Source organism: Bos javanicus, chromosome 1, assembly GCF_032452875.1.
Source record: "Bos javanicus breed banteng chromosome 1, ARS-OSU_banteng_1.0, whole genome shotgun sequence".
In the NCBI taxonomy this organism is placed as follows: Eukaryota; Metazoa; Chordata; class Mammalia; order Artiodactyla; family Bovidae; genus Bos; species Bos javanicus.
Window position 1 is genome coordinate 117,521,054 of NC_083868.1, and position 26,660 is coordinate 117,547,713.

The 26,660-nt window shown below is 40.2% G+C and overlaps 2 protein-coding genes and 1 non-coding gene across 3 annotated transcripts in view; 1 reads left to right on the forward strand and 2 right to left on the reverse strand.

The window, feature by feature from the left end:
• EIF2A (eukaryotic translation initiation factor 2A) overlaps positions 1–11,857 on the reverse strand; it is a 41,836-nt gene extending 29,979 nt beyond the window's left edge. Inside the window, exon 1 of the mRNA XM_061418972.1 lies at positions 11,728–11,857. Coding sequence (XP_061274956.1) covers positions 11,728–11,755 — 28 coding nt within the window. The 5' untranslated portion in view covers positions 11,756–11,857. The remainder of the gene's footprint in view (positions 1–11,727) is intronic.
• Positions 3,020–3,151, reverse strand: LOC133255301 (small nucleolar RNA SNORA42/SNORA80 family). Its single transcript, XR_009738919.1, has one exon. It is a non-coding gene; the product is annotated as a small nucleolar RNA SNORA42/SNORA80 family (small nucleolar RNA).
• Positions 11,858–11,891: 34 nt separating the features above from the next.
• On the forward strand, positions 11,892–16,631 carry SERP1 (stress associated endoplasmic reticulum protein 1). The gene is made up of 3 exons (XM_061418986.1): positions 11,892–12,546; positions 12,826–12,901; positions 14,087–16,631. Exons 1-3 carry the CDS (start codon positions 12,463–12,465, stop codon positions 14,125–14,127), a joined length of 201 nt encoding a protein of 66 aa, XP_061274970.1. The 5' UTR covers positions 11,892–12,462; the 3' UTR covers positions 14,128–16,631.
• The last annotated feature ends 10,029 nt before the right edge of the window (positions 16,632–26,660 follow it).

Here is a 26,660-nt window from a genome sequence, read left to right on the forward strand (position 1 = left end):
TGCAGGAGACATAAGACATGCAGGTTCGATCCCTGGATCAGAAAGATCCCCTGGAGGAGGGCATGGCAACCCATTCTAGTATTCCTGCCTGAGAATCCCATGGACAGAGGAATCTGGCAGGCTGCAGTCCATAGTGTTGCACAGAACCGGACACGAATGAATCAATTTAGTGGGCACACATGCAAACTGACTAAGACAATCAATATTATTCTTTTTTTTTTTTCTGCAGAGCATACTCATTTAGTCTCTGAGGAGATTACTTCAATAAACCCACTTTTATCTATTTTACAAGAAATCTATGCATGCACATTGAAATATAACATTCATACTTACATCCTTTCATTCAAATGGGAAAAAAGTGATCTTAGTATTATGTTTTCACATTATTTTGTAATCACATTTTCAAAATGTATAGCTGCTGGAAACAGAACTAGAAGCTGAGTCTAAATTAAATCTTTGTATCAGCTTACTATTTCAATTAAGTTTTATAAATAAAAGCTCAAAATTGTGACTGTCACCTGTGAAAAGTAGTTGTACTGTAACAGAGAGGACATGAACTCAAAGGCAGACCTCAGTTCCTACCTGGCTGTGGAACCTTAGATTCATTACTACCTCAAGTCTGTGCCCTACTCAACAAAATGAAAACTTTAGAACACTGTGTACTTTATGTAAAATAATAACATGAAAATACAGTATAAATTCATGCAAAGTTATTTAAAAAAAAAACAATAACAAAGCACTATTAATATAGTCACAATTTCTTAAACTAAGAGAATAAGTAGCATGAGACACTGACACCCTCAACAACACTAATGTCCTAAAAAATTAGGTGGGAACAAAGTTCAAGATTAAATAAGCAAAACCATCTACAGGACTAGATTCTACTTTGTTTTAAATGGCTGAATTAGAAGCTTATAAAGCTGAACCAAACAAAATGATCCATTCATTCAACAAATGTTTACAGAGGAAAAAAAAAAAAAAAACTACCTCTCATGTTGAGTACTACAGATACAATAGGGAGGAAAATCACTCTTGTCCCTGACCTCACTGATCAAATAATTAGTCAAATAGATGGAAATCTGTAACTGCATTTGGTGCTACAAAGGAAAGACAGAAGAGGCTACTACAGTGAATAATTCGGAGTTTCAATCTAAAAATCGAAGGATAGGAAAAGCATCCTTGACTAGTGATTTGTGTGCTGATATGAAAGATAAAATAGCAGTTAACAAGCAAGGAGTAACAGTAACAGATACAGACGCTCCATGGCAGGAGAGATGACAGCATCGCAGGAACGAAAAGAAGGCCTGTGTGGCTGGAAGGAGATGGATCTAGAGAAGAAAACAGAGCTCGGACCAAACAGGATCCCGGGGCCTAGGTTAGGCAACACTGGACTGGAGCCGAAGAACCACGGGAAAATTCAAAGAAGTTTTAGGCAGATTTTTAAAACCAGATTTGCAATTTGAAAAGGTCAACCTGACACAGTGTAGACAGAGACCCAGAAGGCAGTGAGAGGGCGTGAAGAGACTGACAGAGCGTGAAGAGACTGCTCAAGATGGTTTGCAGGAGCCCCGCAAGAGAGATACAGAAACCGGGTGATTCTCTGGTGGTCCAGTGGTTACGGACGCTTGTGTTTCTACTGCTATGGGCCCGGGTTTGATCCTTGGTCAGGGAACTATGATCCTGCAAGCTGTGCAGCATGGCAAAAACAAGACAAAAACCTTGGACTAGGGCCAGGCAGTAGAAATGCAAAGTGGAGAATCAGCATTCAATATTCAAGACAGAAAACTGACAGAACTTGGTGATGAGTTACTATTGTATCAGCTAGAATTCTTGCTAGCAGCATCAGTACACACCTGAAGAAAAGGTTTTACTGAAGTGCACCTGCTTCCTTTTCTACCAGCTATTTCCAAATCTCCCACTCTTCAGCAGCAAAGCTGGTACCCAAGGGCCACTCGGGCTCCAAATCTGATCCCCATTTCTTCTCCCTTCCCAAGGGACAGTTCTCATAACACTGATTTTCTGCCTATAGATTAACTAGCTCAATTTTCAGATATTGAGAATTGCTATTTACTTTTCAAAGTAAATGCTTTGAAGTTAGAATGAAAGTAAAAGAACCAGTGACAAACAATCCATGTACTCAACGGAGCTTTCATTCTAGTGGAAAAATGAGAAAAAAGTTGAGTAAACACATACCTGAATGATAAGTTTCTTGTCTACATTCACAAGTATACAACTGGATACCATGTTTCCTCATATACTAAACTGAATTGCCAAACTGTTGTGGCTAACTTGCCCTTGAACAGAATGGAGTCTAGCAAAGTGTTCTACATATCAGTTCAGTTCAGTTCAGTCGCTCAGTCGTGTTCGACTCTTTGTGACCCTATGAACTGCAGCACACCAGGCCTCCCTGTCCATCACCAACTCCCGGAGTTCACCCAAACCCATGTCCATTGAGTCCGTGATGCCATCCAACCATCTCATCCTCTGTCGTCCCCTTCTTCTCCTGCCCTCAATCTTTCCCAGCATCAGGGTCTTTTCCAATGAGTCAGCTCTTTACAACGGGTGGCCAAAACATTGGAGTTTCAGCTTCAACATCAGTCCTTCCAATGAACACCCAGGACCGACCTCCTTTAGGATGGACTGGTTGGATCTCCTTGCAGTCCAAGGGACTCTCAAGAGTCTTCTTCAACACCACAGTTCAAAAGCATCAATTCTTCTGTGCTCAGCTCTCTTTATAGTCCAACTCTCACATCCATACATGACCACAGGAAAAACCATAGCCTTGACTAAGCGGACCTTTGTTGGCAAAGTAATGTCTCTGCTTTTGAATATGCTGTCTAGGTTGGTCATAACTTTCCTTCCAAGGAGTAAGCGTCTTTTCATTTCATGGCTGCAGTCACCATCTGCAGTTCTACACATATCAAAACCTAAACTCCTCATAGGACTGCCCACAAGGCTCTCTATCTGGCCCCTGCACAGCTTCATGTGCTACGCATTAGGGGTTTTTGTTTTTTTTTTTCACTGTGCAACCCACTTCAGTGCCTGCAGCCTACGGGCAGAGGCTGGGCAATGGTTCGGGGCCAGTTTTTTCTGGCATGGGACACTATGAGAGGCCCAGGGGGATGGGCCTGCCATAAATCCAAACCCATGCATTGTACTAGGGATCTTAAAAAATGAGTCCATCACCGCACTCAAGATAACGGTTTCAAATGGGCTCAGTCCATTGCTACACCTTGAATGAAACACTGATGAATACCTATTCTAAAAATCTCTAATATTTGGTAAACATTTTCTGCCAAAAAATGTTATCTTAGATGACTTGAAAACTATGAAGTTTAATTCTTAACATCAGAAATTCTCAACTGTTTCTTGTTTTTTTTCCTAAGATTTCTGGATGTGGACCATTTTTAAAATCTTTATTGAACTTGTTATAATATTGCTTCTGTTTTATGTCTTGGTTTTTTGGCCATAAGGCATGTGGGATCTTAGCTCCCCGACAAAGGATGGATAAAATCTGCACCCTGTTGCACTGGAAGGCGAAGTCTTAACCACTGGACAGTCAGAGAAGTCCCATTCTTGGCCTTTGACTAAAATCAAGTATTCCGTCAAAATTCTCTTACTACACAGGCAAAGCTGTCCTCTTTCCTGTCACCAAGTCAATCACCTGCTGCAATACAATGTATGATACCCTGATTTAGAAGAAAAGACACCATTCTTAATACTACAATTACGGTTTTAATAAATATTTGAAGGATTAATAAAAAATGAATTTCCCAAACTAGGGCATGTACAGTTATCAGATTACATGTTATAGCTAGGTTACATAATATTCCATCAGCCTAACGAAGTCCCTCTCACAAACTGCAGTGACAGTTTAACTCACTAAGCACTCTCTCTCAGAATTCTCACACTCATCTAGAAAAACAAAATGGTACATTGTCAGCACAGACCCAATGAAGCCACAAATACTTTTTAAAATGTGCCATATGCTGAATGCAATCAAACCACGTTCTACCCAAAATGATTGGCAAAAAAGAAAAAAGCCATCCCCGGCTCGTCTCAACTTCTTATGCTCTCATGGAATTTGTACCTAGTGACCTCGGTCCTCTGTATCTGTTGATTCTGCTGTTATTACCAACCCAATGTTGACCTGATGAAAATTCAAAGGTTTTGTATGTTATACTAAACTGGCAGCTGTACCTCAGAACCCAAGAAGGTAGCCTTCTGCCACAGCAGTGGAACTTTCAGGGTATTCAGGGCAATCATTACAAGTATAAGATTTTCCTCTTACAAAATTCCTGTCATACTTATATTCCAAACTAAGATAAGTAGAAGATCCCAAAAGAGTTGCTATAGACTGAATGTCTGTGTACCCCGACCCCAAATTCATACACTGAAACTTACTTCTTAATGGTATTTGGAGTGGCTTTGGGGAGGTAATTAGGTCAAGAAGGCAGAGCCTTTATGAATGGGATTAGTGCCCTCATGAAATAAGCCCCCCAGAGCTCCCCTGTCTCTTTTGCCATGTGAGGACATGGTGTAGAATGACTGTCTATAAACCAGGAAGCTGGTGCTCACCAGACACTGAATCTGCTGGTGCCTTGATCTTGGAATTGCCAGCCTCCAGAACTGTAATAAATAAATTTCCGTTGGCTACCACCCAGTCTTGGAGTAGGAAATGGCAACCACTCCAGTATTCCTGCCTGGATGATTCCATGGACAGAAGAGCCTGGCGGCTGCAGTCCATGGGATCACAAGGAGCTGAACACCACTGAGAACTGAGCGTGCACCCAATCTATGCTATTTGTGTTACAGGAGCCAGAATGGACTAAGACAGGGAGCAAAACTCCCACTTAACCCTCACTCTTTCACGCAGATTAACCCAAAATCTCAGGAAGCAACACTGACAGAAAAGTCACTGTGAAAAGTGCCATGTCTTTCTTTCTCAAGTAGCATTCACTTTCGTGATTTTCAATTACTGGTTTTAATATGATTCTGGAGAAGCAAAATCTGAGTCAAATTAATCAACTCCTTTTCAACATGCATATGTTCTCATTCTAAATAAAGAACACTTTAAAAACAAAAATCCACAGTGGTCTATGATCCCGTTTATACAACACTCTTGAAATGACAAAGTATCATGATAGAGAACAGATCAGTGGATGCCAAGGGTTACAGGTGGATGGAGGCTCCAACCAGAAAAGGGTGACAGAGTAGTCCTTTGTGGTGATGGAGCAGTTCTATATTCTGATAGTGGTGGTGACATGAATCTGCACATGTGGTAAAATACATGCATGCACAAACAAGTAAAATCCAAATAGGACAGCAGTTTAGTGAATACTACCATACCAGTATCAATTTCCTGGTTCTGACAATACACTATAGTTATATAAGATATTATCATTGAGGAAAGTTAGGTGAGGGATACACAGGAACTCTCTTGACTCTTTTTGCAACTTCCTGTCTTAATTTACTTCAAAATAAAAAGGCTTTTTAAAAGCCCATCATTTTTCAGTAATATTTCGTTTACAATATTCTAAGAAATGAAACCAATCAAAAGTCTGCCAACATTCTGCAAGAATGGATTTGCTTGGGAATACCGAACAAAAGTGTTAAATTAAAAATCACATTGACCAAGAATTTCTGTACTAAGATAAAAACATATTCTGCAAGATAAAAGTACATATTAAAATTATTGCAGATGGTGATTGCAGCCATGAAATTAAAAGACGCTTACTCCTTGGAAGGAAAGTTATGTCCAACCTAGATAGCATATTCAAAAGCAGAGATATTACTTTGCTAACAAAGGTCCGTCTAGTCAAGGCTATGTTTTTTCCCGTGGTCATGTATGGATGTGAGAGTTGGACTATGAAGAAAGCTGAGTGCCGAAGAATTGATGCTTTTGAACTGTGGTGTTAGAGAAGACTCTTGCGGGCCCCTTGGACTGCAGGAGATCCAACCAGTCCATCCTAAAGGAGACCAGTCCTGGGTGTTCATTGGAAGGACTGATGCTGAAGCTGAAACTCCAGTAATTTGGCCACCTCATGCGAGGAGTGACTCATTGGAAAAGACCCTGACGGTGGGAGAGATTGGGGGCAGGAGGAGAAGGAGACGACAGAGGATGAGATGTCTGAATGGCATCATCGACTCGATGCACATGAGTTTGGGTGAATTCCGGGAGTTGGTGATGGACAGGTAGGCCTGGCGTGTTGCGATTTATGGGGTCGCAAAGAGTCGGACACGACTGAGCGACTGAACCGAACTGAAAGCTACTTTATGCACTAATGATACAGTTGGTTCCCATTAAATTAGACAACTTCTTTATACATGATGCTTTACAGTAGATATGTCTATTCTAGGGGAAGTAAATATCAATTATATTCATCATAAAAATCATAATGAGTCATTATAGCTTTGTTCATACATGTAAACCACTATTTAAAACAAATATTTTATTATATATTTCCCTACACAGAAATACAACTATAAGAAAGTGCTGTAAAAAATTTTGGAACCACTAAGATATACTACTGATATTAAACTGTATTATCAGTTTGAACAACTTCCACAAATTTGAATACACAGATATACAAAGTTTATCAGATGAAATGCAAAATCAGGTTCATAACAGAACATAAACTGCATTATAAATTAATAAAAGCAAAAATAAATATGGACTCAAAACAAACTCTTTTCAATAACCGAAACAATCTTTTTTCTACATGACTTTCTAATGAGGAATTCATTTTAATTGGAAGTGACTAAATGTAAAACAATGAGTAAAGTGTGGGGATAGCTTAATATAGTGTATTGACATGATTCCTTATTTTTAATGATTTTTCCCTTTAATCAAAAAAGGATCAACATGTTCTATAAAAAAAGAAAAATCAAGAATACAAATGGTTCTTTTCATTAAAGCAACAAATAAACAACAAAGTTCCACAAAAAATTACTGTTTAAAAACAATAATTATGTTAAATACTGTGCCTATATAGTATATTTTAAAAACTTACTAGCCTTTCTAGATACGTACCATTCATTGCTCTAGGCCTGAGTTAATAAGCGAAGACTATGAGGCTCAACGAAAATTGGCCCTAGGTCTGGGATACAGTGATATCATATTATTTCCAATCCTTGTACCCACGGAAGTATATATCAATTTAGGAAAATGACTCAATCTTGATTATCTCAATGGCCTCAAGTAGGCAAGCTGACTGAACAACATGAGCTTCATGTAAGGGTTATTGTTCTTTTATGGCCAAGCATCCTGGACCCCCTTTACAGAAGACCTTAGTTTTCCTTTGAGAAATATCCAGGGGTGAGAATAATTTGGTTCTGGTGATCCGATTAAAAACTGACTAATTTAGGACTTCCCTGGTGGCACAGTGAATAAGAATCCACCTGCCACAGCAATGGAGACAGAGAAGAGATGTGTGGTCACAGGTGTGGGAGGGGTGGGACCAATGGCGAGAGTAGCATGGAGACATATACACTACCATATGTAAAACAGACAGCAGGGGGGCTTTGCTGTATGACTCGGGGAACTCAAATCAGGGCTCTGTGACAAACTAGAGGGGTGGGATGGAGTGGGAGATGGGAGGGAGGTTCTGGAGGGAGGGGACACATGTATACCTACGGCTGATTCATGCTGATGTATGGCAGAAACCAACACAATATTATAAAGCAGTCATCCTTCAATTAAAAATTAATTAATTAAAAAACCAAACAGAAAAAAAAATCCTGAGAGTTCTCATCACAAGAGAAAAAATTTTCATTTCCTTAAATTGCATATGAGAAACTTATTGTGATAATTATTTATTGAAAGAAGTCAAATCATTATGCTATACACCTTAACCTTATATGTGCTGTCTGTCAATTCTCTCTCAATAAAACTGGGAGAACAACAAAAAGAATCCACCTACCAATACATGAACTTCCTGATGTTCAAGCTGGTTTTAGAAAAGGCAGAGGAACCAGAGATCAAATTGCCAACATCTGCTGGATCATGGAAAAAGCAAGAGAGTTCCAGAAAAACATCTATTTCTGCTTTATTGACTATGCCAAAGCCTTTGACTGTGTGGATCACAATAAACTGTGGAAAATTGTGAAAGAGATGGGAATACCAGACCACCTGATCTGCCTCTTGAGAAATTTGTATGCAGGTCAGGAAGCAACAGTTAGAACTGGACATGGAACAACAGACTGGTTCCAAATAGGAAAAGGAGTTCGTCAAGGCTGTATATTGTCTCCCTGTTTATTTAACTTCTATGCAGAGTACATCATGAGAAATGCTGGGCTGGAAGAAACACAAGCTGGAATCAAGATTGCCGGGAGAAATATCAATAACCTCAGATATGCAGATGACACCACCCTTATGGCAGAAAGTGAAGAGGAACTCAAAAGCCTCTTGATGAAAGTGAAAGTGAAAGCGGAGAGTGAAAAAGCTGGCTTAAAGCTCAACATTCAGAAAACTAAGATCATGGCATCTGGTCCCATCACTTCATGGGAAATAGATGGGGAAACAGTGGAAACAGTGTCAGACTTTATTTTTCTGGGCTCCAAAATCACTGCAGATGGTGACTGCAGCCATGAAATTAAAAGACGCTTACTCCTTGGAAGGAAAGTTATGACCAACCTAGATAGCATATTCAAAAGCAGAGACATTACTTTGCCAACAAAGGTTCGTCTAGTCAAGGCTATGGTTTTTCCTGTGGTCATGTATGGATGTGAGAGTTGGACTGTGAAGAAGGCTGAGCGCCGAAGAATTGATGCTTTTGAACTGTGGTGTTGGAGAAGACTCTTGAGAGTCCCTTGGACTGCAAGGAGATCCAACCAGTCCATTCTGAAGGAGATCAGCCCTGGGATTTCTTTGGGAGGAATGACGCTAAAGCTGAAACTCCAGTACTTTGGCCACCTCATGCGAAGAACTGACTCACTGGAAAAGACTCTGATGCTGGGAGGGATTGGGGGCAGGAGGAGAAGGGGACGACAGAGGATGAGATGGCTGGATGGCATCACTGACTTGATGGATGTGAGTCTGAGTGAACTCCAGGAATTGGTGATGGACAGGGAGGCCTGGCGTGCTGCGATTCATGGGGTCGCAAAGAGTCGGACACGACTGAGCGACTGATCTGATCTGATCTGACCAATACATGGGACATGGGTTCAATCCCTGGTTCAGGAAGATTCCACATGTCCTGGAGCAACTAAGCCTGTGTGCCACAACTACTGAAGCCCAGGCACCTAGAGCCTGTGCTCTGCAACAAGAGAAGCCACCGCAACCAGACAAAGCCTGTGAAAAGCCACGACCCAGCGCATCCAAAAATAAATAAATACATGGGGGAAAAAAAAGACTCTTAAAAAAATAAATAAATAAATCTGACTAATTAAATGGCGAACAAGAGCCAAGTCAACTCAAAGACAGCCAACCTTAACACAGGCACAGATGTGCACTTTCCTTAGGGGCTGCTGAGCTGGCTGAATGTAAACCTGGAGATCCCAGTTCAAACATTAGCCTGAGAATAAATTTAACCTGAAAGAAAGCAAGAGCTTAGGGATGAAGAAAAACAGATTTTTGGAGTCATGAGAATACCCGAATGTAACAGTAAAAGCTTTCAGGTACATGAGTTTTTTTTTTTTTAATCCTTTCACTTGTTTTAGCTTTCTGTCATTTCCAGTGAAAAATAATAACTAATACAATTTACTAGGTAATCTTAAGTTAAAACCATTAACAACTCCTAAATCCCATAAATTTAAACAAGATTTTGGAAGTAAAAGGATCCATTGTTGACTGAAATACCTATTCTCAGAATGTTTAAAAGATTAATCAGTATGTTCCAATGCAAGAAAAAATGAAACATGGGGTTGAATGATTGAATATAATTCTGACTTTGCCAATTTGTAATGTGAATCTCACCACTTAATTTCTCTGAGCTGCTATAAATATGAGAATATAATGAGAAGACTGACTGATAACTCTTAAGCTCTTGATTTTAACTTAAGTCCTTGATTTTAAGCATTGTAAGAAAACTGTCACTCTTGGTTAGTCTGAGTACAAATAAAGGGGTTATCTTTCATTACTTTATTTTTCCATTAAATATTTAGTGTCTCTTGTATACCAGGCATTGTATCTGGTATTGAGAAGACAGGGATGAATAAGACTCTGTCTCTGCCATTAAGGAGTTCACAGTCTACCAGGGGAGAAAAGCATCTGAACAAGTAGATAATCATCCTATGTGATGAATGAAAAGAAAAAAAAAAAGTATATACAAGGTACAAAAACAGTCTGAGGAAAGATTGACTATCTGGGAAGATTAAGGAAAGCCTTCATAAAGTAATGACGTCTAAAATAAAATTAAAAAGATAAAAAGAAGTCAGCCAAATCAAGAGAAAGAGGATAGTGTTAGACTAAGGAAACACGTGGCTCAAGGGTTTTAAAGTTCAATATTGATGAAGAACAAAATAGGATGAGGTTGCAAGGAGTAAAATGAATGACAAGAGCTATTCAAAAGATTATAAAGGGTTCCACATGCTGTGCTCAACAGCAAAGAATTTACCCTGTAAGCAGTTACTATAAGGATTTTAAAAGGGAAAAGATAAAATGATTACATACAAAAATGTATTAATTTTTAAAGTTCAAAAAAGCATTCAGCATTCCTAAATTGTAAGTAACATACAGGCTACCTTTGTGAAATTAGAGAAATAAATTCATTTAGTTAGGTAATTATGCTTTTAGGCAGTACCTGCCTGGCAAGGTATCTAACAAATCAGTCAGTATTTGACAAACGTTTGATGAAAGAACTGTGGTAGCCACACTGAATATGAATGAGCCTGGTGCTTAACACTGACAACAAAGATCTCCAAATGCAGAATGGCAAAAGGTGCAAAAGTTTTTTAAGGTTCCTTTCAAGTCTCAGGGGGAAGTAACCCCTTTCCTCAATGGCTTCTTTTTCCTCTACATGTTAAGTTATTGGTAACTTAATTTAAGCCTTCTTTTCTCTCCCAACTCCCCTCTCCTTACTAGAAGCTCATATATGAGACTCCAGCCACTACTCTAATCCAGAGTCATCGCCGATATTATCTAAGAGAAAGTTTATTATCTTCTGTAACATTATAAACTATGCCTCGGCTTCAAAACCTCAGGAATCACATAATGTTCTAATGTTGCTACTTTGTAATGCTCATTGCTACTCCTCTAGACCACACTCTCATCTACTTAAAACTTACACTAGCACAGCTCCACTCAGTCCCACAAACTGCATTAAAGCAAAGAGAATAGGATTTGTCATTAGTTAAATTTCGGTGTATTTAACATGCGCGGTTACTCTAGTATTAACAGACTTTCCTTTTACAGAGTTAAATGACTTCACACTGTCAACAGGGCCTGTCACCTGGTAAGCGTTAGAGTACCACCGGTATTGCAGACCCAGGTTAACAAATTCCACTGGCACTCTGTTCTTACGCCCCTTTCGCTATTCCCGTAGAACCTGAAGTGTTAGGAAAGAATGATGGATGGGCAAAAGCGGGGGGCGGGATGCTGGACCCTCGATGCTAGGGCCTAACTTCCGATTGCCACGCTACATCAAGAAATCCAAAAGGCCCTCCGGCTCTACCGCAATCCACAAAAAAAGGCGGATCTGACGCCAAGGCTTCTCGTGTGGTGCCCAAGGTCAAAGACAGAAAAAACTCTGCTCTAAAGAAATAGTCCCTCGCTCGTTCAGAACTCACCTGTCAGGAGTGGCGTGGACGGCGCCATCTTGTCCCGGAAAGAGAAACTCAGATACTTGGGTCAGAGTTCACGAGGGCCGAACCCGGCCCCAACACGTCTCCTCCGGCGTGGAGACGGCGAACTTGTGTTTCCTAGGTCATGAGCCTCGGGACCAATTCACTTCCGGTCGGAGCGAGACGCTAAAAAGACCTCGAACGCGCGCACGCGCAACTTTGGGGCCGCGCTTTACGGTGCGTGGAGGGGCAGGGCTAGGGTCGGTGCGCCGGACTTCACCCTCCCTCTCCGTCTTCCTCAGCAGGCGGAGCCTGCACTTCCGCGGGGCGGGGCCAGTCCAGTGCTGACGTTGGCAGCGGATCCCGAAGCAGTTTGAGGCGACGGGCTGCTGCACTGTCTCGTTGTTGCGTTGTGTTCGTTTCCTTCCTCTTACATTCCACGCTCCCGGCGGCGGCCAGAGCGGCAGCGCGAGACTATTCTGGCGGCCTGCTCTGCACCTCCCGCGCGCCCGCCTCGCTCGGCCGGACAGTCCGGCGTCGTCAGTCGGCCCGCGCCCCGCTAGGGTTCAGACCCGGAGCCCGCCTCGCCCAGGCCCAGTGGTCGGAGCTAGCGCCCCGCCTGAGAGCCCCCTCGCTCTGGCGGCGCGGCCACCGGGAGCGGAGCGTCGGTCGCAGCGGCCCGAGAAGAAGCGAGCGAGCGAGACCGAGGGGGTGGCCGGGGCAGGTGGTGGCGCCGCGAAGATGGTTGCCAAGCAGCGGATCCGTATGGCCAACGAGAAGCACAGCAAGAATATCACCCAGCGCGGCAACGTCGCCAAGACCTCGGTAAGGGAAGAGCGGGCGCCTCTCTCCGTTCCGCAGCCGGTTCTGAGGCCCGGGAGCCAGGGCCGCGTCGAGCTCTCTTCCCCAGGCTCCGGCCCGAGGCCGCGAGCTGGACCTAAGTTGGGAGCTTAAAAGATGGGTGCGGGATCTGGTCAACTCGGGAACGCGGGAGAGACCTGTGACGTGCGGGGACCCGGCCACCTGGCCCGGGGTGCGGGCGGTGAGAGCCCGGGCTCAGGGCGGGTTTTTTGCATTGCAAACCGCGGATTTTCCATTTTGCAGAGAAATGCTCCTGAAGAGAAGGCGTCTGTAGGACCCTGGTTATTGGCTCTCTTCATTTTTGTTGTTTGTGGTTCTGGTAAGTGTTTTGGGGTCGACCGTCGGGTTGGGTGTTGGATGACGGGTTTGGGGATGACGTGGTGACCCATGAGTGGTGAGTCCTACCCGCGTAGTTCTCAACCCACCTGCCGGGAGATCCATATAATTTTCTTTCGTCCGAACCAAATTACTTGCCCCACATATGTACAGAGGGTGGTGCTCTAGAAACTTCTCCCCGTTTGATTTGCGCTCACAGGAGAACAGAAAAGGGGGTCAGGTCCTTAGTAATTATCGAGTTGAAAAACATTAGATCAAAACAAAAAATACACCTCCCAGAATGAGAATGTAGAATGTTAAGCAACTTTTGCGAAAGAGAAGCTTGTGAATTTCACGTTCATGGAATTATTCGAACTTAATCTAACGTGTTCCAAAATCTAATGTCTTTAAGTCAAAATTGGTTATGTTTTATAAAGTAAAGCTAGTACAAGGAATTAATCCACTGTAGAGGAATTTGTACCTGATTGTCAATTTAATGTGTGAGACAAATGTTTTTAGTTTAATGAAAGAAATGTTTGGCATATGGTAGGAAGAATTAGTTGTCAGGGCAGACTGCTGTTCGAGTGGTAGACTCTTGTCTCTGCGAATGGATTATAGAATGTCTTTCCTCTCTTCATTTATTATCTTAGTATGCAGGCTCTTAATATGGAAATAACGTGTTTCTGCTTTCCTTGTCCTGACATTTTAAAGTCACTGGAGGTTTCTTTTAACCATTTCCCTTTGTCTGTCTCCTGGACGTTGGCGAAGCTTTCCTGATAAATGGCCAAGAGCCAAGCAGTTTATGTAACGTAAAGATAATTGAATTTCAGCTTCCTAAGAATGAGGAAATATGCATATATTACAGGTCAAGTACACCTGATATTTAGGGTTAAACCAAAATACTTGTATGCTAGAAAAACCTGTTCACTTTGGTACTTTAATTTCTTTCTTAAAAATCACTCCTTATGTGATAACTCTTAGACATTTAGACATAAAATTCAGGAAAGCTAAGGCATAGAAAAGTAATTGTATTATCACAGTAGGCTTGTCTTCATAATACTTCAAGTTACATAGTATTTGCAAGTAATTGTCAGGGTGTTCTTGGATTCTTGAACTACTTTAACACTTGTCAGTTGCCAGGCCTGTTTTATTCAAAGCATGTTTTAATTTTTGCTCTTTCTTTTTACAGCAATTTTCCAGATTATTCAAAGTATCAGGATGGGCATGTGAAGTGACTGACCTTAAGATGTTTCCATTCTCCTGTGAATTTTAACTTGAACTCATTCCTGATGTTTGGTATCCTGGTTAAAAACAATTCAGTAAAGCATCCTGCCTCAGAATGACTGTTCATATCATCCTTCATGTGTCATTCCAAGGTTTCTTCACAAGTCATTCCGAGTTTTCTAGTCCATACCACAGTGCCTTGCAAAAGCACCACATGAATAAAGCAATAAAATTTGATTGTTAAGCTACAGTAGTGGACCCTACTTATTCAGTCAGTAAAGAGTAAGTTTTTGGTTTTTTTTAAATGTGGTTATTAGAACAAGATATAGAATAGAAAATTAGATCAAATCTATGTAGACAGGGTCTAGATTTTGTTAGCCCAAATGTGTAAATGCAGTTAGCTTAATTTAAAATTTGGAATCCTACAGTTTTTATATAGCTAGGCACTTTATTACTATTTCTTGAATTGAAAGCACACTCCCACAGAGGGTCGTGTAACTGTCCTGTAATAAGGTACTTACAAATGGAACAACTACACGGCTAGCCTAGTTTTCCCACAATCTTTTAGCACCTAAAATTTTTTAAAAGCTTCTAAATGCCCGATATAAAGGGAGATGCTTACACCCACAATGTCTATTTTAACATTATTATTTCTATTACACTACCTTGGATTGTGCATGAGTGAATATACTAACCGAGGATGCCCTAAGAAAACAACTTGGTTGAGCATTTTATAACTTAATCACTTCAGTTTCACTAAAAGTAGCCATGGTGGAGTAAAGTCAGGGAAGGTTTTTTAATATCACTGTTGATTTCACCAGAATTACTTTAATATATCAAAGGGGTCTATTATGGTGAACAACATTTTAGGGGAAAATACTACTAAAAATGGATGCCTCACCAGGACATACTATTGAGTCCAGTGTGCCATAAGACATCTTAGCATGTTGATAGCACTTTTAATACCAAAAAGGCACATCAACTGAAAAGTTACACTTAGTTTGGAAATGCTTTTCTTGATTTATGGTTAAAATTCTGTTAGGATACTAGATATATCAGACTCAAGTGTCATTGGGAATTAAATGGATTTACTGATAAGAATCAGTCCTTAGTCTTCCCTTTGTTATATGGTTTTACAGGTTATGATTGATCAGACTTTGTTTTTACTAATGGTAAGGGTGAGTGATAAGGCAGGTTTGAGGTTTACTGGTACTGTTGAAAATTTCAAGTATTGGCTATTTAAATACTTAGCCCTAAGGTTGATGAAAAAAGCCTGAGAGGTGTCTGTGTGTTAATGAATTGGAGAGAAAGCTGCTTGTTTGCTTTGTTGATTGCCTCAGGATATCTCTTTAAAATAAGCTGTTTTAAGAGGAGCAGAAGGGAAATCTACTACCTAGTCTATACAGTAAGAACCTCAAAGCTTCTGATAGCCCTAAGTATGGGGGAGAGTGAGCGAGAGGAGTGGTTAGGATGGTCCTTGACTGCTCTGGAATAGGAAAGGAATCCGCTGACCTTGGTCCAGCACGTTTTTATCTGCATTGTTAACCTGCCTTTCTCACCCAGGAAATCAACCCCTGTATTTGTTTCCCTCTTGGTTAACTAATTCTATTTTATTGTACCTTTAAAAATGAAATTTATTGTTCTAAATTCATAGCAGGTGCCTTAGTCTTTGCTTTTGAGTCAAACTATTCCATATCTCCATATCAGAATTTCCCTTTGGTTTACTATAGATAGTTGGCTTTAAAACATTTGAGGTTTTTTTTTTTTAACAATGTCTATTAATTTGATTGTTAAATTGCCATAGTGAGCAATCATTTTACATATGTAAAGTTGCATTCCCTTTGTATTTCATATGTAATTACCAATTGGGTGCATTTTATATTAAGGATGGATTATGCATGTTTGGGTCAATGAAAGCTATGTCTTATTTGATTTACCCTTTAAAAATAAAGATCCCTGAATAGTTGATGTTTTCTAAAAGGAAATGATTTTGTAGAGTTCTTAATCTGAGTATACTTTTTATAGTTAATAGAAGATGATTTTAAGGAACGCCTGGTATGTTGTACTTGAGTTAGAAGAAATAGTACCCAGAGGCACAAATTTTAAGGTTAATAACTGGTAATAGGTACTAAGAAAAATATATAAAAGCACAATGAGTTAAATACTTTCCCACGTGGAATTTACCTTCACCTCATTATTTGAGTCTGGTACAAGGAAAAAGCACAGTTTTTTTGATCTCCCTTTCCCAGTTGAATTTTATATGTCACCTAATGTTGAGTACAATGTAGAGAATAAATACTTTATTGGGGTGGTCTGCATTATCCAATTACTCTTTTGTAATTTAGCTATAACATATCAAGGAGTTGTCAATGACTTCATTTTATCTGTTGGATTGTATATAATGTTGCTCAAAGTAATTAAGTGGGTTTCCAAAATAAGTGAAGATTTTCATTGTAACAGGATGCATTGTAATAGACTTTTATTTACATTAAAGAAGTGTATATATTCAACCACAAGGCCATGGCTCTTCTCACTGAGGTTCCTGGAGTTTTGGCACATGGGAGATTCCACAACAAAATTTTATTATGCTTTAACATCTCTAAAATTTAGGATATCATCAAATTTTCCACGTGGAAATTGTCTTGAAGTTTGGTTTAACTTTACCTACCTTTTTAGTTTCTTGTCATTTTAGATGCAAACCACAACTTTTAAGAGATAGGAGTTCAGTTCAGTAGCAAATATTACGACACTCCCTCAGAGAATCCTTTCCTGTCTGAACAGTCCCACTCTGCTTGTATTACTATATCTTCAAGTTGAGTTAGAACAGAAATGTCTGAATTTGGACAGAGTTCTAATGAGCAATAAAAGGCTAGAAATTAACTTGAAGGGAAAAATTCCACTGTCTGAACTTACATAATTCAAAGTAAATTCATATATATCACAGAATCTTAAAGATAGAAATAACATGGGAAATTTAGCACAACTGCCTCAATTTACAGATAAGAAAATTCATTTATTCAGAGGTAACTTAGGTGCCAGCTCTGGAAATAGAGCTGTGAATACAGAGTCCCAGCACTCAGATGTCTTCCAGTCAAGTGTGTGAGTCACTCAGTCATGTCCAACTCTTTGTGACCCCATAAACTGTAGCTGTCCATGGGATTCTCCAGGCAAGAATACTGGAGTGGGTTGCTATTTCCTTCTCCGGGGATCTTCCTGACTCGGGGATTGAACCTGGGCTGCTCACTTTGCAGGTAGATTATTTACTATCTCAGCCACCAGAGAAGCCTTTCCTTACAGTAGTAAGGAAAAAATGAAATGAAAACAACCGTAATTGTGATAGGTATTTCAAAAGAAAAGTAAAACCAGATAAATGGAGTCTTTGCCCTCATGGGGCCAGTTGAGGTAGAATAGAAACTAGAGCCAAGGTTTCCTGGCTCACTAAGCCATCTAGAAACCATAGGACTGATTGCAATACATCCACACAGGACACTTCTGTTTTCATGAACTTTTTGCTTCTGCTTTTAGAAAAGCTCAATTTTTTTTTTTGGCTATGCTGGGTCGTCATTGCTATGCATGCTTTTTTCTAGTTGTGGGAAGCAGGGGCTACTCTCCAGTTGCTGTGCTTGGGCTTGTCGTTGCCATGGCTTCTCTTGTGGAGCACAGGCTATAGGGCACCCAGACGTCAGTAGTTGCAGCTCCTGGCTTCAGAGCACAGGCTCAGTAGTTGCGGTGCATGGGCTTAGTTGCTCCATGGCATGTAGGATCTTCGGGATTGAACCTGTGTCTCCTGCACTGGGCAGGCAGATTCTTTACCACTGAGTCATCTGGGAAGCCCCTAAATTTTTTTTTCCTCTTGCCAATTGAAAGAAAAAGAGAATTTGTCCTTTTATGGATGCAATTTCTTTTGAAAATGAATTTGTGACAAATTTACTATTAGTGTTTCCTGTACCTCATGAAATTAACAAAGATGAAATCAGTAATGTTATTCACTATAACATATTTAAGGGTACATTTTTTTTAAAGTAGTTTTGCTAACACTTTGTTTAAATTTTTTAATCTGTGATGTTGAAAAAATTTTTTTGTTAGCCCAATAGTCAAAAAAGATACATGCTCTCCACAGATACAAGGTTCAGTGAACAATGCGTGTGTGACTTACTTTCCTATATACAAATTTCCACTTTGGGATGAAGATAGAACTTAATCTGCACATTTTAATAATTAAAGCTATGATTTCAGTATGCTCAAATGGGTTAGTAACAGGTTTTTCTTTTTTTCTTACTTAGGGAGAAAGTCAAACAGGAGAATGAGAATAATTTATTTTGGAGCTAAAAGGAACTCTTCAAATGATCTTTATTATCCCCCTTTATTTACACTTCAGGAAATTATGGCCTAGAGAAGTTATCTTTCTCATCATCAACAAACCAGGAGCAGAGCAAGGATTAGAAAACTGGACTTGGGGTGACCAAACTGGCTCTTTATTATGCTGAATGCCAAGAAATTATAATTCTTTAGGAATCTCTCCTTTTACCTTAGAAGATTATATGTTAATTTCATGAACCCCCTTGAGTGAGTGATAAAGGTAAGATCTGGGGATTAACTAAACTTCAATGGCTTCCTACTGCCATTGGAATGAACTAACTCTTTAACTATGATTTTTAGGCCAGTTCATAACATGGCCCAACCTTCCTTTTCAGCCTTGTGACACATAATCTTCCTTTCAGAGACTTGTTCTTGCTCCATGAGTACTTTCATTTTTCAGATACCTTGTGCTATTTTTTTTTAATGCTTCCTTCTTTTATTTATATAATTCATTAAGATTCTTGTACCATAGTTTTTCAGATTCAGCATTCCAGACATGGCAATGAATTATTTTCCTTTATGTGGAAAAAGAACAAACAGAATTGATTTTAAATACAGATATAAAATGGCCATTTGCTTACACACTTTGACCTGAGGGAGGTTACAAAAGCAAAAACAAAAAGTATTCTTTAACTCCTGGTTTTTGGCTCACAATTTTTATCATTTTGAGTACCGTCTTCTCCCTGGAGTCCTGTTAAGATTGTATGTACATGTAAGGCTCATTATATTATCCAGGTTCAGTGTACATGAGTTCTATTGTGTGACTTTTATTTTGACTGGGGTAATTGGATTAAAATCATTTTTTTCTTCTAGAAAGAAGGATGAACTCTGAGAGAAAACTAATCCCTATATACAAGCATACCTCAGAGATACTGTGGTACACTTCGTGGCTACCACAATAAAGTGAATATTGCAATAAAGCAAGTCACAGGAACTTTTTGATTTCCCAGTACATATAAAAGTTATGTTTATACTACACTATAGTCTGTTGTGTAAAGTAGTAGTGTGTCTGAAAAACAATGAATATACCTTAATTTAAAAAATATTGCTGAAAAATGCTATCATCTGACAATGCAGGGTTGTCACAAACCCTCAATTAGTTTTAAAAAAAGCACTATCTGCCTAGACTTTCTATACTCTATTGCCCTTCCTCCAGATACTGCATTTTTAAATAAAGGTTGAAGCAACCCGTGTTGACCGTAAGCACCATTTTCCAACAGCATTTGCTCACTTTACTAAATAATTTTTCTTCCAGGCATATTAAATTGGCATAAAGCATTGTGTAAGTTTGATTTAAGATCCCCTTAATGGATCACAGCCTTGTTATGTTAAAGAGGCTTGTGTAAACAATGGAATGATCTTGGTTCGTTTCCAAGACAAACCATTCAACATCACAGTAATAAAGTCTATGCCTCAACTACTAATGCTGAAGAAGCTGAAGATGACTGGTTCTATGAAGACCTTATAAGACCTTCTAGAACTAACACCAAATATGTCCTTTTCATCTTAGGGGATTGGAATGTAAAAGTAGGAAGTTGAGATACCTAAAGTAACAGGCAGTTTTGGCTTTGAAGTACAAAATGAACAGGGCAAAGGCTAACAGTTTTGTCAAGAGAACACACTGGTCATAGAAAACACCCTTTTCCAACAACACAAACGACAACTATATATGGACATCACCAGATGGTCAATACAGAAATCGAATTGATTTTATTCTTTGCAGCCGAATGGAGAAGCTCTGTACTGTCAGCAAAAACAAGAATGGGAGCTCACTATGGTTCAGATCGTGAGCTTCTTATTGCAAAATTCAGGCTTAAATTGAAATTTTAATTTCCTAGTGGGAAAACCACTAGGCCATTTAGATATGACCTAAATCAAATCCTTTATGATTATACAGTGGAGGTGATGAATAGATTTGAAGGATTAGATCTGGTAGACAGAGTGCCTGAAGAATTATGGACGGAGGTTTGGAACTTTGTACAGAAGGGAGTAACCAAAACTATCCCAAAAAAAGAAGTGCAAGAAAGCAATGGTTGCCTGAGGATGTTTTACAATTAGATGAGAAAAGAAGAGAAGAAAAAGCAATGGAGAAAGGGAAATATACCCAACTGAATGCAGAGTTCCAGACAATAGCAAGGAGAGATAAGAAAGCCTTCTTAAGTGAACAATACAAAAAAGTAGAGGAAAACAATAGAATGGGAAATACAGCTATCTCAAGAAAATTGGGGATATCAAAGAGAACATTTCATGCAAGGATGGGCACAAAAAAGGACAGAAATTATAAGGACCTAACAGAAACAAAAAGAGGTGGCAAGAATACATACAAGAACCACACACAAAAAAGCTTTTAATGACCCAGATAACCATGATGGTGTGATCACTTACCTAGAGCCAGACCTCTTGGAGTGTGATATCAAGTGGGCCTTAAGCGTTACTACAAACAAAGCTAGTGGAGGTGATGGGATTCCAGGTGAGCTATTTAAAATCCTAAAGATGATGCTATTAAAGTGCTGCATTCAGTATGTCAGCAAATTTGGAAAACTCAGCAGTGACCACAGGACTGGAAAAGGTCAGTTTTCATTCCAGTCCCTAAGAAAGGCAATACCAACAAATGGTCAAACTACCATAAAATTGCACTTTTTCACATGCTAGCAAGGTAATGCTCAAAATTCTTCAGGCTAGGCTTCAGCAGTACATGAACCCAGAACTTCGAGAAGTACAAGCTGGATTTAGAAAAAGCAGAGGAACCAGAGATCAAATGACCAACATTCATTGGATCATAGAGAAGGCAAGAGAATTCCAGCAAAACATCTATTTCTGCTTCATTGACTATGCTAAAGCCTTAGACTGTGTGTATCACAAAAAACCTTGGAAAATTCTTAAAGAGATGGGAATACCAGACCACCTTACCTGTATCCTGAGATACCTGTATGCAGGTCAAGAAGCAACAGTTAGAACCGACGTGGAACAACGAACTGTTTCCAAATTAGGAAAGGAGTATGTCAAGGCTGTATATTGTCACCTTGCTTTATTTAACTTATATGCAGAGTACATCATGTGAAATGCTGGGCTGGATGAATCATAAGCTAGAATCAAGACTGCTAGGAGAAATATCAACAACCTTAGATATGCAGATGATACCACTGTAATTGCAGAAAGGGAAGAGGAACTAAAGAGCTTTCTTGATGAGGGTGAAAGAGGAAAGAGAAAGAGCTGACTTAAAACTCAACATTCAAAAAAGTAAGAACATGGTGTCTAGTCCCATCACTTCATGGCAAAGAGAAGGGAAGTGGAAACAGTGACAGATTTTATTTTCTTGGGCTCCAAAATCACTGCTGATGGTGACTGCAGCCATGAAGTTAAAAGATGCTTGCTCCTTGGAAGGAAAGCTATGACAAACCTAGATAGTGTATTAAAAAGCAGAGACATCACTTGCAAGCAAAGGTCCATATAGTCAAAGCTATGGTTTTTCAATAGTCAATATGGATGTGAGAATTGGACCATAAAGAAGGCTGAGCACCAAAGAATTGATGCATTTGAACTTTGGTGCTTGAAGAAGACTCTCAAACAGGAAGGAAATCAAACCAGCCAATCCTTAAGGAAATCAATCCTGAATATTCATTGGAAGGGAGGATGCTGAAGCTCCAATACTTTGGCCAACTGATGCGAAGAGCTGACTCATTGGAAAAGACCCTGATGCTGGGAGAGATTGAGGACGGAGGAAAAGGGGGCGACAGTGGATGCAATGGTTGGATAGCATCACAGACTCAATGGAAATGGGTTTGAGCAAACTCTGTAAGACAGTGAAGGACAGAGAAGTCCAGTGGGTGCAGTCCATGAGATTGCAAAGAGGCGGACACCACTGAGAACTGAACAAGTTTCAGATCTAGAACCTATGTAGTGACTGGGCTCTGTGCTTTCACTGCTGAGGGCCCAGATTCGATCCCTGGTTGGAGAACTAAGATCTTATAAGCTGCATGGCATGGCCAAAAAAGATGTAGAGCATAATGATTTTACCTAAATACATCATGAAATGATTACCACAATAAGTTTATTGAACACCTATCATCTCATACAGTACAAAATTAAACAAAAAAATTTTTTTTCCTTGGGATGAGGACTCAGGATTTACTCTAACAACTTTCATATATAACATGCAGCAGTGTTGATTATATTTATCATGTTGCACATGTCATCCCTCGTATTTATCTTATAACTGGAAATTGTACCTTTTGATTGCCTTCATCCAATTCCCCCTTCCCCTAATCCCACCACTGCCTCAAATCTGATCTCGTTTTTCCTATGAGTTAGTTGATTTGTTTTTGAAACATGTTTAACCTCCATCACTGTGTTAGTTCCTGGCACCCAAAATGGTGATTCAATACATTTCAAAATGATCATCCTGGTAAGTCTAGTTATGATCTGTCATCATACAAAGACATTACCTAACTATAGACTGTATTCCCTACAGTGTACATCTGTCTCTATATCTCATTTATTTTGCAACTGAAATTTTGTACCTCCTAATCTCCCTCACCTATTTCTCTCCTCTCCCCCTGCCACTCCTCCCCTCTGGCAACCACCTGTTTGTTCTCTAGATAACCTGTACTATTTTTCTTCATTTTCCTATATTATCATACTACATAGCCTTCAAAATCTAGCTTAAATTTCACCTCCTCTGAGAAGTTTCCCCTTCCTATTGGAATCAGAAATACTCTCTTTGGAACTGATGACCCTGGACCAGTCAGCATTTATTATGTTACCTTGATTGATAGTTTTTGTTTCTTAATTTCTCAGCTAGTATATGAAAATATTTAAGAACAGATGCCATATCTTTCCTTTTTATTATTTATTTCTCATATCTTTCGTTTTCAATCTTTTTTCATTTACTTTCACCACCACAAAGGCTGGTGTGAAACTTTGCACTCACAGGGGGAGCTTGACATTTCAGTTGCATGATAAAGTGAAAGAGCAATGAGAGCTCTATTGTATCAGAATCACATTTAAAGTAAGACTATGTCTTATAAGATCATCTACCCCCGAATAACATGTCCCAACTACTTCCAATCCTGGCCACCTCTACTTAATGGCTGGACTCAGAATTCAGACTACCTTAGTTAGACATAGCTTCTCCCAAGATAGGCTTGATATTTGAAAATATATCAACAGCTGTATTTGCCCTTCAGTCACATTTGAGAACTGTTCATAATAACTGTAATTGAGAAGACCAAAGCCTGCTTCACAAAGAAAGCTGACACCTCACTATACCAGTCTGTCCAGTTATAAGGGAAGAGTCAAACCAGCACATTTGCTGTTTAGAACAGGTGCCTATGGGCTGTCTGCTGCCCTCTCAGCCCCAACCTAGGGCACAGGAAGGGGCAAGGATGCCACACTGGGGCGTTCTTCAGCACCCTAGACTGGGAACCCAGAATGGCTGTTTCTGCCCACCCCCACCCCCCCAAACTGGGTCCAGTCCCTGGGAGAATAGCTGCTTCTCCTCACAGAGGAATTCCTACAGCAAGGCCACACCACATTGCTTAGCATTTATTAATAGGATGTGGTGTGGTTACCAAACCAGATCTCACAGCTGAGGCAGAGGAGGCTGCCAGAGCCCCACTGTGTAAATGCCAGTTGTGCTGCAGGGCTCCTGAAGAGCACCTAGCTCCTGTCACCCAGGGGTGCTGGGGAGCCAGGTGAAGCACAAAGGTGCTGCAAGTTTGTTTTATTTGATGCACTGCTGATAAACAACTAGATTGTAAGGTGCAAATGCAACCAGGATTGCTACAGACTCTTAACTTTTGACAAAGCCTAGATCATAAACACTGAAGTACCCAAGCATATTTCCTCCTGACTCCAGTCTTGGTTATCCATGCACGGCCCATCTGTTAATTACATATACAAAGAAGAAAGGTGGCCACAGAGAATGAGTACACAAAATCGTGTCAGCTTGCTTAAGTCATATCTGCTTGCTTAACAACAACGTCAGGATTTTCTCAAGGTGATAGCCCTTTCTTCCCCTGTTATCGTTTGCACCGCCAAGTACACACAGGGAAAGCAGACCAGTGAAGTTTAGTACCTAGACCGAGTCAAAGGGTTAACCTCCCACTACTCAAGAGTGTGGCCTGGAGATCAACAGTAAGGAAACCTGTTAGCAGTGCAGCAGCTCAGGCCTCACCAAGGCCCACTGAATCACAATTTGCATTCTTACTGGATCCCCAAGTGATTTGTACGCAAATTAAATTTTGAGACTTTCTGAAGAGGGCTCTGAGTTCTAGAAGTAGATGTTCTAAAAGAAAGCAGTTCTGAATTCATTGGAAGGACTGATTCTGAAGCTGAAACTCCAATACTTTGGCTACCTGATGCAAAGAACTCACTCATTGGAGAAGACGCTGATGCTGAGATTGAGGGCAGGAGGAGAAGGGGACGACAGAGGGTGAGATATTTGGATAGTATCACCGACTCGATAGAAATGAGTTTGAGCAAGCTCCGTGAGTTGGTGATGGACGGGGAACCTGGTGTGCTGCAGTCCATGGGGTCGCAAAGAGTAGGACGTGACTAAGCAACTGAACTGAACTGAATTCTAGATCTTTGACCTTAAATCCCTTAAGCTTCTTAGCCTAAGGAAAAGGAAACTCCTGTCACAGGCAACTGTTATGAAACCTAACGATGGTAAAAGCACTTCGAAAAGTTAAAAATACTCTATGCAAATAACATTCCCCTACTTCGTGAACCGCAAAAACGAAAAGATCTCTGATAGGGTGAGGGGCCTTCCTCATTGAAAACAAAAAAGGAAAGCAGGCTCCATATTTAACTTGGCAGGAAGTCACCAGCTTTCTTTTTCTCAAAGCTTGTGGGGCTATAAAAAAATGTAGATATTTATACATTGCTTTCTTGTTCAGATAAAATATTGTAGAATTTCCCTAGTCTAGAAGTGGAATTTCTGAGTGTGAGGTATGTGCCTCTTCAAATGTATTGAGTGGTGAAATCATTATCCAAAAAAGGCTCTAAAAATTAAACAATGTGTAAGAGTTCTTATATCCTCAAGAGCTCACTAAAATGTCATTTTATTCAACCTTAACTTTTGCAGTTCTAATAAGAAAATAAAGTATCTCAATGTTATTTTATCAATAATATGCATTTCTCTGATTCTTAACAAGGTTGACCAAGTTTTCAGATGCTGCCCCTGAAGCCTGGGTTTGTATCTCTTTTTGGTCACTTTGTTTCTGTGTAACCTTGGGCAGTCTATTTAAGTCTCAGTTTTGTCAATTATAAAATTAAATGAACTGATGCATGTTGTATATTCCAGCTGCTCAAGATGGCTGTCTCTTGCCCTGTCTACATCCCCTGCCCAACTAGTGCCTGCTTCGTGTACACCCTGCTCACAAGCCTGATCTTCCTGAGTGCTTGCCCCAGGCCCCAGCTAGTGATAGCTTCAGATCAGATCAGATCAGTCGCTCAGTCGTGTCCGACTCTTTGCAACCCCATGAATCGCAGCACGCCAGGCCTCCCTGTCCATCACCAACTCCCGGAGTTCACTCAGACTCACATCCATCGAGTCAGTGATGCCATCCAGCCATCTCATCCTCTGTCGTCCCCTTCTCCTCTTGCCCCCAATCCCTCCCAGCATCAGAGTTTTGTCCAAGGAGTCAACTCTTCGCATGAGGTGGCCACAGTACTGGAGTTTCAGCTTTAGCATCATTCCTCCCAAAGAAATCCCAGGGCTGATCTCCTTCAGAATGGACTGGTTGGATCTCTTTGCAGTCCAAGGGACTCTCATGAGTCTTCTCCAACACCACAGTTCAAAAGCATCAATTCTTTGGCGCTCAGCCTTCTTCACAGTCCAACTCTCACATCCATACATGACCACAGGAAAAACCATAGCCTTGACTAGACGAACCTTTGTTGGCAAAGTAATGTCTCTGCTTTTCAATATGCTATCTAGGTTGGTCATAACTTTCCTTACAAGGAGTAAGCATCTTTTAATTTCATGGCTGCAGTCACCATCTGTGATTTTGGAGCCCAGAAAAATAAAGTCTGACACTGTTTCCACTGTTTCCCCATCTATTTCCCATAGAAGTGATGGGACTGGATGCCATGATCTTCGTTTTCTGAATGTTGAGTTTTAAGCCAACTTTTTCACTCTCCACTTTCACTTTCATCAAGAGGCTTTTGAGTTCCTC

Coding starts and splice junctions, on each gene's coding strand:
- SERP1 (XM_061418986.1), top strand. CDS start 12,463: ATGGTTGCCAAGCAGCGGATCCGTATGGCCAACGAGAAGCACAGCAAG. Junction 12,547..12,825: donor GCAACGTCGCCAAGACCTCG/GTAAGGGAAGAG, acceptor TCCATTTTGCAG/AGAAATGCTCCTGAAGAGAA. Junction 12,902..14,086: donor TTTTGTTGTTTGTGGTTCTG/GTAAGTGTTTTG, acceptor TTCTTTTTACAG/CAATTTTCCAGATTATTCAA.